At 37.9% G+C, this 15,157-nt stretch overlaps 1 protein-coding gene across 1 annotated transcript in view; it reads left to right on the forward strand.

Annotated features, from left to right (window-relative positions):
* LOC136247371 (uncharacterized) overlaps window positions 1-15,157 on the forward strand; it is a 43,623-nt gene that overhangs the window by 12,558 nt on the left and 15,908 nt on the right. The window contains exon 4 of the mRNA XM_066039029.1: window positions 9,870-10,432. Within this exon, the coding sequence (XP_065895101.1) occupies window positions 9,870-10,432 (563 nt within the window). The remainder of the gene's footprint in view (window positions 1-9,869; window positions 10,433-15,157) is intronic.

Raw genomic sequence — 15,157 nt, forward strand, 5'->3', positions numbered from 1 at the left:
TCAATGTGACATTACCACTGACTTAGCTACCAGTGGCCTTTAGTCTGTGCCATATTGCCTTGATTTGGGATCATATGCTGATTGTGCTGGCCTTCGATCACTACCTTGCCATGCATAGCCTCTCTTCTTACACCTTCAGAGACATCTCACACCTACATCTGTGCAATACAGTATGAACAAATCAATTAATACCACTATAACTCACTTGCCTTTTATGATTTATGATGCTAGTCAAACTCCCTTGCCTGTGTATGCATTTCTGCGCGCACACACACTGCTCTGAGTGCTGGCTATGGTGTGTTGATAAAGAAGTGTGATGTAATTCGTCATCTGACTTTAGTTATTGCCCTTCTATTATTCTGTTAGCAGTTTCGTCCTGAAGGTGATCCTAGAACCAGTGTTGGGCAAGTTACTTTTTAAAGTAACTAGTTACATATTTGCTACAGAGCTATTTAAATACAGTTACATATTACCCATAACTATAATAATATTACATATTATAATAACTTTGTGTCCACAGCCTTAAGCTGTCACGTGTCCTTATCACGTGACATGATTGCGTTGTTGGACAATGTGCAAATCTTGGTTATGAGTAAGAAGCTAGTGAATAAGCTTCATTCAGTAGGCTTCATTACTTCGTTGTGGCTAGGCGTTACTCGGTGGATTACTAACGAGATTAGTAACTTCGTTACTTGTAGTAATAATATTACGTAATATTAGATTCGTTACAGTAACTATATTACTTAGGTAACGCGTTACATTTGTAAGTAAAATAACTTTAGTTATATTACCTGTTCTCATAGCGTATTTCGTTATATTACTTAGTTACCATATTACTTAGTTACCACAAAGTAATAATATTACATAATGCGCTACATAAGTAACGTGTTACTCCCAACACTGGCTAGAACTACAGTATTTTTACTGAGAACTGGTGATTTTATTGTCTGAGAGTGAGTAGAGTGAAGATCTATTGGAATAACAATGGTTCTCTTCCTCAGTGTCACAGTTGGTCCAGAACAGAAACGAAGCTGTCTTACACTGTTATTACATATGAAACAAACCCAAGTGAACGTGGATATTGTGTTAGAATGTACACGCTATGGCATCAGTCATACCCAGAAACACCGTTTACTGAGTAAAGAATTACTGATCAAGCTCTATCTTTACTTCGCAGGAAGATCTTTACTGAGTTAGAATTGGATGGCATTCACTGTAGTATTCAAGATGAGCAAACTTGTGGGGTGGAAGAAACTCGTGGAGTGGTTACCATACTGTACCTATAGTGATTAGGCAAATAATAACAGGCCTGAAAGTGTTGATGTTGATCTCATAATATTAGACCCACCCACACAAGTTTTAGATGATGCACGTGGTTAAGATGCTACCATCATCAAGCTGCCTGCAAGTGTTATCTTATGGACAATCCAAGAACCAGGATACCTAGGTTAGTATGCTATGGGACAAGAAACTTAGTTGGATGCTAATGAAACTGTCAAGTGTATCATATATACTCACAGTGTGGCATGCCAGCTTCTTGGGCCGCATGACACACTACCATGTGTCTTGCAAGGTTCGCACATTTTTCAAATTCCATTATATTGCTTTTCCTTTATCTAGATAGCCATAGCTAAGTTTCTGCCCTAGAAGCAAATACTTTAGAATTTATAGCACTACAAAGTGGTAAGAAAACAAAAAAAAATATTTTTGCGGGGATAACAAAAAATAAACTGCAGGCACGTAATAGAAAGGCTATAACTTATGAAATCAGTCTTGTATGGAGATGTCCGTAATTTGCACCATCATGTTCTCCATAGCCAGGCAAACCCATTGCTGGGTAAGTAATGTCCTATGGGTCATTCTTACACCAAAGGCAAAGACAAATATTTGAGAAACAAGTTGATGTTGTGCTACTTGTAAAAACCAGGTGCCCATGCAGCTAACTGGAATTAACCAACTATGTATTACTATGTTATTATTTTAGTTATTAGGTTTTTGGTTTTACAATAATACATAATTAATTTATTGTAATTTTGGATATTGTAATTCATACAATTACATTGCTATGCACTGCTAATGAAGTGCTTGTTAAACAAACCACTTTTTGCAACATATATATTATGCACAGAAGTACGTATCTTCTAAACTGTTTTATAGTTTGACCATCTTGTTTTTTTTTTTCACACGAATTCTCTTGACAAAACCTCAAAACTGCCCTTCGTTTTTGTTCACATATGTAAGGGCCATGTCCATTATCTATTCTAGGATTTCTCCTTTGGGAGGGACTCAAGAATTTGGCTGCAGGTCATATGGCTGTGTCATGAGTGCAGTCGGTTTTGTTTTTTGTGTGTAGGTGAAGCCAGATCTTATGGTTGGTAGAGCTTGATGCATGAGTGTAGTAGTGATGACATAATGATGTAATATCTAGGACAACCATGTGCATCTCGATCATGTACACAATTATTCTATTAGTATACAGTAGTACACCGCATATTATATTGAATCTCTGATATCAAATAAACAATTTGTGTGAGATCACTGAGATATTGCATGTATTGACCATCACTGTATATATGATACCACAAAGCACTAACTAATTGGAAGATCTGCATGGATGGATGTCTTCCAAGAGACTTAGGCTATTTGAAATTCAATATTACTCAGAACATTAGGGTTTCATGATTATGGAATTTTTTTTAAATGAGGCTTTCTGAGATTAAATCTCAGGGTATTTTGCTGGCTGTGCATGCCATCACGGTTTGAAAGTAAACTGGCTTAGCAACTTTTAAAATACACTTTCTGAGATTGAATTTAAAGACATTTTTTGAAAGTTAAGTATGCTATTTGTACTAGTAATAGCATGGGTAGCAGTGAAATTTGGGATAAATATCACGAGTGTTGTATTGGAAATGGGGATAAATTTCACGAGGCGAAGCCGAGTGAAATTTACCATTTCCAATACAACAAGAGTGGTATTTATCCCAAATTTCACTGCTACCCATGCTATTCCCAGTTAATACCATACTCGCTGCATATGCGCATGCTGTGCATTAGCTTTGCTATGTACGCAATTTGTCACTATGTACTAAACACGCGTCGACACTAATTGGCGCTACATTGTTAACATAAATTCTAGCCAATGAAATTGCAATTAGAACTTTTTCACTGCTGTCAGTGAAATACGGGGATAAATTTCACTGCTACTATTGAGACTTTTGTACGGGCAGTGAAACAGGTATGGTATTAACAACAAAAACAAACAAACTAAGAAGCCGGGTAAACTTGGGCTCTCAGATATTGAATAGCCACTATAGTGATGTAGGAATTTTTTGTTAGTTGTATAATCAAGTACCCTATATAGCAGATTTTTAACAATTAATGATCTGATGTTGAATCTGAGAGCATTTTTAAGGTTGCATTTGTAATTTTTAACTGGGAAAAATTTTACATATTAAAGCTGAGATTGAATCTGAGAGTATTTTTGATAAGTTTTGTGCTCCATTTAATAGCAAGCTTAACCTAAGTGCAGTGTAATAGTCACTCACAATTTTAGGAACAAGTGTGAGATTTTAGGGGGGAGGACGTTCCCCTCCTAACAGCCCTAGGATAAACACTGGTCACATTCCTTTTAACCAGCTTGAAGGGATAGGCTATTCCTGGTAGTCTACGAGACCTGCACCATTGTTTTTCAGCTGTTAAATGCCTGTAAAGCTCGAAGGGAAGACAATTCACAAAATCTGAGAACAGTCACCACACCTGTATTTCAGACCGCCAAAAAGAAACCACTTCAGAGCAAAGTTTATCTGTGCAGAAGTTTAATACAGACTTTATTTCACTTTTACTTATTACGTGCAAGCTGCTTTTACCATTTAATGATTTTGCTCACATGGTACGTACGGACAACAAACTTAGGTAGATAGGTAGCCACACATATACACACACATACAAAAACAATTTCAATAAACCAGGCGTGCACCCACAGTCGGTCTTCAGCCAGCTGTAGAAAAGCGAATCAAATTCTACATTAATTTTGTCATCTGACCTCATACATATTTCTGCTTAGTATATTCTGTTGGCCAGGCTGCTAATTATATCTTCTGCACTAGAAAAACTAATCAAGTTCCATATTATTGTCATCTGACCTCATGCATATTTCTGCTTTGCTTTGTTTTCTCTTTGTGTTCACCACCGCAACAACGCAACCTCTCTGATATTAATTACTTCCGTGGATTATTCACAAATCAAAGAAAGATTTTGCATAAAAAGATATCCCAATAGTACAACGCCATCCGATCAACAAACAAAACTTATGACATTTAGTGATCCAATCTTTCACCAAGCAGAAAGAATAGGATGAGATATCATCTTACAACAGTAATTGCTCTTCTCCTGGCCTGCTTGTCACTTGTGATGATCGCAATGTAAGTAACTATTGAAGTGTCTAATGCTCTCTTACTATTTCTCATTGTGTGTGTGTGCGTGAACATGTGCCATTGTGTAGCTATGTATATTACTGAATGTGTTAGTAATAGGTCTCTACTGATAATAAGAAGGTATTAGAGTGTGAGGAATTTCACAACATCTTTGCTTAAAACAATTACAAATATGATTTATTGCAGCAATTTTTATTATCTGGTTACCAAGCATTAGGTAGCCATATGGTAGTATTGCTCCTGCAGCTCGTATGCTGTCTATGCACTAGTAATGGTATTGAATAGGCCTATGTACACAAAGATGGTTTGTGGTGTAGTAGAAGTCTGGAGGAGAAACCAAGGTTGGGACAACCTATAATGCATGTGGAAAGTGTGTGAGAATATGCCAAGCTGCACATGCGGGAGCTTGTGCTAACAATGTTCCACCTATCAACACTCTGCAAAACATTTCAGTCTTGCATAAGGAACAAAAATTGTATCCTCACAGCTTTTCATCTAGTTGACCGCAGTGGTTGGCCCTCTATTTGAGTAGTCTGTTGTGTGTGTGTGCTGGTACTGAGGTGTTTTTTTGGTTATCAAATGGCTTCGCAGATCAAGACACACGATAGTGTGTCGTGCGGCCCAAGAAGCCGGCGCGCCACACCGTGAGTATATTAACAGGAAGAAAGAAAACGCAATTTTCACACCTATGTAGCTCTGTGATCCCTTATCCGATTGGAACCAAATTTGCTAGAGACGGGGAGTCTACATACCAAATTTGAAGAAAATCGCTCCAGCCATTTCCGAGATACGAGCGAACAAAATTTCGTTTTAATTTCTTCGTTTTTTTCTTCTTCATCTTCTTCATTTCGCACACTTCGCAAAATTCGCCATAAAACACGAATGCGTGCTCGGATTGGGCTGAAATTTGGCACACTTAAAGGGCTCATTACGGCGGATCTCCGTACCAACTTTGGTAGGAATCCGATGAACATTCAGGGAGTTATTACCGATTATTTGCGTAAAATAAGGTCGAAGGTCTGTCACGCCTACAGGGTAAACCCCTTGGAGGAATTAGTTGAAAATTGATATGTAGATGGGCAACCATCGTAGGAGTGCCTTTTTGTAGTTTGAAAAGAATCGAGATAAAGACCATGGAGATATGACACAAAACCCAACCTGTGTCAAAATTACGCGATCGATTTTTATGAATAAAAAAACTATTAGTTTTCGTGTCTACCAGGCAAACCGCTTAGAGCAACGAGCTGAAAATCAGTATGTAGCTGGAATAATCATCATAGAAAGTTCTTGCAGTAGTACAGAAGAATCGGATTACAAATCACTGAGTTATGATTCGAAAGGAAACTACGTGCAGCAAATGCGAGATCGAGATACTCTAATAGAACAGTCACCCTAATAAAGCATTCAGCTGCATGTATAATTTACTCAATTATATTACATTGCAAGTTATCCTGTAGGGAACTCAGCTACAAACAAGTCACCCTGTAGTCAGATCAGCTAGAAGAAGGTACCTAATAGAGAGTTCAGCTACAAAGAAGCCATCATGTAGAGAGTTCAGCTCAAATAAATCACCCTGTAGAGAATTCAGCTACAAACAAATTGCCCTGTAGAGAGATCAGCTAGAAGAAGTTACCTTGTAGAGAGTTCAGTTACAAAGAAACAATCATGCAAAGAGTTTAGCTGCAAACAAATCACCCAGTAGAAAGTTCCGCTATGAACAGATCACACTATAGAGAGTTCAGTTAGAAACAAGTCATCCTGTAGAGAGATCAGTTAGAAGAAGTCACATTGTAGAGAGTTCAGTTACAAAGAAACAATCATGCAAAGAGTTTAGCTACAAACAAATCACCCAGTAGAAAGTTCCGCTATGAACAGACCACACTGTAGAGAGTTCAGTTAGAAACAAGTCATCCTGTAGAGAGATCAGCTAGAAGAAGTTACCTTGTAGAGAGTTCAGTTACAAAGAAACAATCATGCAAAGAGTTTAGCTGCAAACAAATCACCCAGTAGAAAGTTTCGCTATGAACAGATAACACTGTAGAGAGTTCAGTTAGAAACAAGTCATCCTGTAGATAGATCAGCTAGAAGAAGTCACTTTGTAGAGAGTTCAGCTACAAAGAAACCACCATGTAAGAGAGTTCAGATGCAAACAAATCACCTGTAGAGAGTTCAGCTAGGAACAAGTCACCCTGTACAGAGATCGGCTAGAAACAAGTCACCCTGTAGAGAGTTCAGCTAGAAGAAGTTACATTGTAGAGAGTTCAGCTACAAAGAAACTACTATGTAGAGAGTTCAGCTGCAAACAAATCGCCCTGTAGAGAATTCAGCTACAAACAAATCACCCTGTAGAAAGATCAGCTAGAAGAAGATACCTTGTAGAGAGTTCAGCTACAAACAAATCACCCTGTAGAGAGTTCAGCTAGAAACAAGTCACCCTGTAGAGAGATCAGCTAGAAGAAGTTAAATTGTAGAAAGTTCAGCTACAAAGAAACTACCATGTAGAGAGTTCAGCTACAAACAAGTCACCCTTTAGAGAGTTCAGCTAGAAGAAGTTACATTGTAGAGAGCTAGTTCAGCTACAAAGAAACTACCATGTAGAAAGTTCAGCTGCAAACAAATTGCCCTGTAGAGAATTCAGCTACAAACAAATCACCCTGTAGAAAGATCAGCTTGAAGAAGTTACCTTGTAGAGAGTTCAGCTACAAACAAATCACCCTGTAGAGGGTTCAGCTACAAACAAGTCACCCTGTAGAGAATTCAGCTAGAAGAAGTTACATTGTAGAGAGTTCAGCTACAAAGAAACTACCATGTAGAGAGTTCAGCTGCAAACAAATTTCCCTGTAGAGGCAAACAAATCACCCTGTAGAAAGATCAGCTAGAAGACGTTACCTTGTAGAGAGTTCAGCTACAAACAAGTCACCTTGTAGAGAGTTCAGCTAGAAGAAGTTACATTGTAGAGAGTTCAGCTACAAACAAATCACCCTGTAGAGAGTTCAGCTAGAAACAAGTTACACTGTAGAGAGATCAGCTAGAAACAAGTCACCCTGTAGAGAGTTCAGCTAGACAAACAAATCACCCTGTAGAGAGTTCAGCTAGAAACAAGTTACACTGTAGAGAGATCAGCTAGAAACAAGTCACCCTGTAGAGAGTTCAGCTAGAAGAAGTCACATTGTAGAGAGTTCAGCTACAAAGAAACTACCATGTAGAGAGTTCAGCTGCAAACAAATTGCCCTGTAGAGAATTCAGCTACAAACAAATCACCCTGTAGAAAGATCAGCTAGAAGAAGTTACCTTGTAGAGAGTTCAGCTAGAAACAAATCACCCTGTAGAGAGTTCAGCTAGAAACAAGCCACCCGTAGAGAGTTCAGCTAGAAGAAGTTACATTGTAGAGAGTTCAGCAGTTTAGCTGCAAGCAAATCGCCTTGTAGAGAGTTCAGCTACAAACAAATCACCCTGTAGAGAGTTCAGCTACAAACAAGTCATCCGGTAGAGAGATTAGCTAGAAGGATCACCTTGCAGAGAGGTCAGCTACAAAGAAATCACCCTGCTTCATCTTTTCTTCTTCCTGTAGTAAAGAAAAAATGACAGGTTAAAAAGCCCTAAAGCCGGCCGTAGGCCGGCTTTGGGGTATACAAATACAAAAAGAAGTGAAATCTAATCCAAAACAGCCAAGCTGTAAAAAAAGAGTGCGACCCTGAGAAAGGCTATGGTGAAAAAAGATGTGAAATCCAAGGTGGCGACCAAGAAATGGCTGTGATGGTAGGTTAATGGTAAAAATTTTAATAACAACAATTCAGGTGAATTTGGTGCCGCTTGGTCTTGGCACAAAATTCACTTGAATTGTCGTTATTAAAATTTTTACCATCACAGCCATTTCTTGGCCGCCACCTTGGATTTCACATCTTTTTTCACCATAGCCTTTCTCAGGGCCGCACTCTTTTTTTACAGCTTGGCTGTTTTGGATTAGATAGTCAGTTACTAAGTACTCATGATTTGCTATGAAGAGATCACTTGGTGTCAGGAAGTGAGTGTTAAAAGGCACAATTGACATTTTATGTTTTCTGTATCAATGGATCAACCATAACTTGTACTGTCAATTAACTTGGCTTCTATCATTTGATGTTAGGGTAAATTCTGAAAACCTCACCAAATGATTTTTGTCTGTTGCCTCTGTCCATTCAGCAAGCCTCTGTGCGTATAAGGCAATACTAAACCTAGTCGTTACTGGAATTTTATTAAGGAGTGTATGGATAGAGCTACATATAGTGAATTAGCTTTTTATTTCTTCCCTTGTTGTGTAATCAACTCATGTTTGTGCTATTTGTACAATAATATTGTTTGCATTCATTTGTCTGAAAGTGGAACAGTTTTCTAATGACATTTTAATGGTTCTCATTCTAATACCATACCTGTTTCACTGCCCATACAAAAGTCTCAATAGTAGCAGTGAAATTTATCCCGTATTTCGCTGACAGCAGTGAAAAAGTTGTAATTGTAATTTCATTGGCTAGAATTTATGTTAACAATGTAGCGCCAATTAGTGTCGACGCATGTTTAGTACATAGTGACAAATTGCGTACATAGCAATGCTAATGCACAGCATGCGTATATGCAGGGAGTATGGTATTAACTGGGAATAGCATGGGTAGCAGTGAAATTTGGGATAAATACCACTCTTGTTGTATTGGAAATGGTAAATTTCACTCAGCTTCGCCTCGTGAAATTTATCCCCATTTCCAATACAACACTCGTGATATTTATCCCAAATTTCACTGCTACCCATGCTATTACTAGTACTAACAGGGTGTGTTTCACATAATGTTTAACTAAGGGTTTTGGGGAATATTTTATATTTATTTAAAACAAACCAGTCACACTTTAAAAGGAAATGTTAAAACATATCCCATTAGCACACAGGGCATTGAAAATTATAAAATTGTCAATAATAAGAAGCATCAACCATGCTTGTATCATTCCCAGCCTCCTTCTTTTTTGTGTGTACTTTAACTAGTAGGCATGGCCGCTAACAAGCCTTTGTAGTGATACACATTTATTATAACTTGTTGCACATCTGAAGATTGAGAAATGAAACTTTCCACCAACAAATATCATATATATTCTAGCTAGGAATGTGCCTGTTGTCCAACTACGTATGTGCAAGCAAAGGGTACTATGGTGGCCATTCCATGGACACAAGGAATGTTGGGTGTGTGAGGCCTATCTCATTCAGTAGTTCCCACTTCCTCAATTGTCACATCACAAGGGAATTTATGTCCATATTTAGCAAGATTTTGAAATAGTGAATGATTATTATATAATTATTTTGTTGTTTACTATGCAGTGTTGCACTGTTGCTTAGTATAGGGAGTAATTCTAAAATGTATCACTTTATATGCCTAATGGATTTTGTTCTAATGATATCTTGTTGCTGTTTAGGTACACTACGACTGTGTAAAGTTCATCCACATGACATTAACATTCTCAAAAGTATTGTACTAAAGACTAAATATCTTGAAAATGTAGATTTGACTGATGGGCCACGTTCAAAATCTCCAGCCATCATACTAGATGGTACCCATGGTATCAGTGTTGACAACACCAGTCTCGTGTTCAAGAGACTACACCAGTATTTGTGTAAAAGGAAACAGATTGTGTTCCATGCTAGTGTGAAATTTGATGGTGTGGCAGATGGACCAATAGTATTCATACACACAAAAAGTGATGTGGTTGTATTTTCACTTGAAGTTGACTCTGATGATGATACCATTAAAGTTGGCTTCATTTATGGTGGGGTGACATTTGGCATATCATTTAACTATACCTTCAGTGACTTATCAGATTGGCATACTATCATAGTATCATTGGATGGTAAACTTGTCACTATATATGTTGACTGTGAGAAAGTTGGAGAAAGAGTTATCATACGACCTGACTACTGTCTACCAGATGACCTGAAGCTAGGTATTGGTAGCAACTCTCAGAATACTGAATTCTTCAAGGTACAGTAGGTATTATGCATGTGAGTGTGTTACTGAGAAAAAATCAATTCACCATGTGTAATGTTAATTGCTAATAGCCTTTAATGTGGCTACAAAATCTGTGGCAATTATTTATATGGCTGCTGGTTATGCTAGTTTTACTCTCCCATGTGGGAGAGTATATTGTACTTGGTTTGCAAGTAATTAGGTGGTTTCTTTTTTTTGTAGTACTTTTGGCAAGATGCTCACAGCTAAATGGTGATGTTAACTTGCAGATGATATCTAGCTCTGTAGATTTTGACCGAGGCAATTTTGTTTTACCAATGTTTAGCGCAAGTTATGAACAAAAATGTACGTGTTTAAGCTGCTATCTTCATGCCTCTGCTAGCAATGTAGACACCACACACACGATTCAATAGCTCTCCAGCCAGAGAAAAAAGCTTCTAGGGGTACAATCTGTATTCTGCGTTGCTGCATGAGCAACTCCAAAGGTGCAAACGAATAGCTATAGTCACATCAACGTGAGGATACTACGCGAATATTTCTATCACTATTATGATACTACTCACTGGTGACTCTTGGCAATATTTCTTACAGGAACATTTTCATCAATGAATACTCTATTAGAGTATTTCATTACAAAGTAACTGTTGTATTAGAGAGTATCCTTGTAAGGAGTTATGTGCAATGCATTTGAGTGTTCTATTACAGTTTGTAGTTTCCACTGACTGCTCTATTAGGGAGTATCAATCTATTTTCATGGAATTAAGCTTCATAGTTTGAAATATCCACGTAGTATGCTAGCATTATACTGGTAGCTATAGCATTCCATCCTATTATGCTTTCTATTATGCTGGCATATTTGACACAGGCCTACCTGTTATACCTGAAGTTTTACTAGCATAGCATTTATGATGATAGTTATGATGATGATTGGCGCGGGTGACTATTAATTCGGGTATCAGATTACTTAATAACCGATACCGATCGATACCGATCGATACCAAAATGTGCCATCTCGGCTCTGATTCAATACCAATCTGATTATCAGTGGAACACTAGTAATTTTGACAGTACATCATCGCAGATCCTGAGATAGACTGCCATCAATTTGATCGGTAGTCCTGTTACTGTTCACCTTCTAGTGGGTAAAAGTTACATGGACCAGCAGTTTCACTACACAGACCAGCAGTTTCACTACACAGACCAGCAGTTTCACTGGCAGTACTACACTACCCTCTCCAAGTTTATCTCAGTATCACCGGATGCTTTTCGATGATTCGACCAATAGAATTCAGCCTTGCTAGTCTCCGTAACCATTGATATCCATATCATATTTTGAAATACACCGAACATAATTGAATTAAAAGTTTAATTTTTTTAAATACAGAAACAGTAGAGCAAATGCATACAGTAGCAGATAGTTAATGATCAGGAAAATCAGTAGTCGCTATCATCATGATCATCATGTATCTTTCAGCAGCTGAGATGAAGTAATCTGGCTAAAAATACAATCAGTATAAAATATGCATGAATAACAAAAAGCAAATTAATACCTTCACCTATCACAACTTTTGTTTGTCTGATCATCACTCCTAGGGTGCTCACGGATTAACAATTCTCTAAAGTATAGGGAAAGTTAACATTAGTATATGCTTGACACAATTACCGATGGAGTCCTGGCCTGCTATTTTATTCTTGGTCTGTATAATTATATACGTGCATCACTAAAAATGATAGAAAACAAGTTACTGAATGTCAATAAATTATTTAGGGTGTAGCTAGCACACAATAAACAAAAGTGTAGCCCAATGAGGACACATCATAAGTCAGCTTAATTGGCTACTACAGTTCAATCTAAAGTACAGATAGCCCTGGTGATGAGATTGGAGCAAAAACAGCTGGCTTTTCCACTGGCAACAAACCATTCAGTCCACTCACTGCAACTAATACGTTAATGGTTATAGACTAACACCACGTAATAAGCACATAAATTTTCAATCTCCCTAACAAATTTGGAACAAGAACTGTAAATTTAGCATTGCAAGTATTCGGATTAAACATATTCAGTACAGCATATCCATTGTGAGCAGAGTAACATCAAGGTACGCTGAATTATTATGTGCATTCAAAGAGGTAAACACTGCATGCTCTAGCTAACACAGAACACTAGTAGTTCTAATGGAGCTGAGACCTAACATACATTGCTAGCAAAGAACAATACAAAGCTCCCTATGGTTTTATGTAGACTGAGGTGTACCGATAATCGGGTCAGCTAAAATATCGGCAACCGATATGGTAATTTTTACCAATATCGGTATCGATACAGAACAGCAGGAGGACCAATATCGCTACCGATATTTATACAGCAGCAATAGTTTGTGCATAAACGGATTATGCATTGGTTTTCTACGTTATCCATGTAGCTCTTTAGTGCCATTGGCTTATTGTTCACTCAGCAACAAGCGCTACGCTACGAGAAGCCATACAAACACACGCAATTCTAGTGTTTGTTACTGAAAAGCCTACCACAGTGTTTACAAATGAAGTAGTTATAGAGTATCGTTGTAATAAAAAGAAGGGTCACATTGCTGTACCAGCTTTCTCACAAGCCATTAGAATGCGGAGTAATGCAGAAATATCCTTTTAAGGCTTCATGGGAGTATACATGAAAATGTTTGAGGGTGCCTAATTGTCTGGATTGCACAATAGAAACCCAAGCTGTATACCACCACAGGCAGAGTACATGCACATGTTGTGGTAAATGTATACTTTTGTTTGCTTAAAACTATAATGCAAATATCGGATCGGCTATCAGTTATCGGCTTCTTTTGGTGGCATCAATATCGGATCATATCAGTACACTTCTAGTTTTATGCTCACTGAAAGTCACATTGAAGAGGATGAAAATTCAATATTTTGCTGCCACTGCTACTGCTGTTATGCTACTTGCTACTTAAGGAATTACACTCTAAATTTGTAGTCATGTTTTCCACTTTATGTGTGACCGGATCTACAAAGACCTGACACAATTGCGCATTTTTGAATTCCTGTTTATGAAATATTTATAAACTAATTAGCCAAGTGTATGTTCTGGCAAAGTTTCGGGAGTTACAGCCCTACAAAGTAGCATTGAAAAATAAATTACAGATGCTTACTAAAATGATTGTAACTTACAAACAGAATGCCATACAGAGTTAAAATTACATCATCATGTTTGCCACGAATAGGAAAGTTGATTACTGGGTAAGTTTCTCCTTTTAGTACCTATCCTCACTACATACAAAGGCGAAATCAGTGAAGAAAGATTGATCGCGTACTACTGTTTCGACGTGATGTAAACAAATGCCCATATATTGCATATCCTTGAGTCTATTGCAACGAAGCAAAGATTTGATACAATTATATCTTGGGTTATAATGTGGCAGAAGGGAGGGAACAGTCTCTGCTATTGGGTCTTCCCCAGATGATCCAAATGGCTCAATGACAATGGCTTCTGGATGTTGTCTTAAATGGTCTTGATGTCTCCTCAATATCATGTCCCCATCTAACAAGCAAACTTTAAATGACAATGGGGCACTCATGATTGGGTGTAATTGCAATTAATAATAATAATAATAATGTACGTGCATGTTATACAAGTCACTATACTCAGGGTTTCTGATAAAGCATGCAGTGATCACCACAGGAGCATGGACAAATTGCAGTATTATCAATGTCAGCCAGTTTACCCTGTGCAATCAGCCAAAATGTTTTTAATGGACTCACAATGAACTATACATACTCAGCAGTCAGTGATAATTATATTCAAGCTACATGATGGTGACAGACATCACTGGCCAGGAATTACATACGTTTATGTTATATAGCATGTAGCTAACTATCATGTTTGAGCTCAAATGGCTTGTTTGCGACAGACAGAGAGTCCATGCATATTCTAAATTTTGTAGACGTGCATACATACACGAGAATCTTGATGACTGTGGCATATAAATTATTAGCATTACTTATCCGTTGCTGTGTGCCTTGGCCGGTTGACAACTTGAATCTTTACTTTATGACCAGCTGTGGGAATTAATTGAAATGTCTTCAAGATCATACAGCACTATAGTTTTCAATGTTTCCTATAGTAAAGGAAACTTCTATAAGAAGAGGTCATTTCAAGTAAAGTCTGACAGCAAAACAGTGTGATTCTACATTCCAAGACAACCAGATATCAGTGATCTGATGAAAAGTAGTACCCTCGGGCTTCGGTGGTAGCTACTTTGGCAAAAAGGATGCTTCGAACAGATATTTTCCTTGGTCATGCAGTATTGCTTACAAATTCAGGCTGTGCTTCAAATCATTATCTATACACATGCTTGATTATTTGGTTGTATGAAAAGCTTTCAAGCTGCTACATGTACAGACTGATATATTGTTGAGTGGCCACTATTTGCAATCATTTGATTTGTTCTATCACCTGAACAGCATGCTCAACACTATATCAGCTAAACGCCGGTTTGCTGTGCTGCCAGGTAGCTAAAAGCATTAGGGTATTGGTAAAACCGGGAGGGGAGGGGGAGCGGGAGCGGGAGATTTCTTGGTAAAACCGGGACCGGGAGCTGGGAGATCACGTGCGACACAGGCAACTGTTATTTTTGCACTAAAGATGGTTTATTGATGCAGAAGAGGACTCATGCAAGTAGTCTCCCCTCCTTTCAAACATGACATATTATACGAACTAGCTATAAGCTAGGAAATTAC

The sequence above is a fragment of the Dysidea avara genome, chromosome 1, assembly GCF_963678975.1.
Source record: "Dysidea avara chromosome 1, odDysAvar1.4, whole genome shotgun sequence".
NCBI lineage: Eukaryota > Metazoa > Porifera > Demospongiae > Dictyoceratida > Dysideidae > Dysidea > Dysidea avara.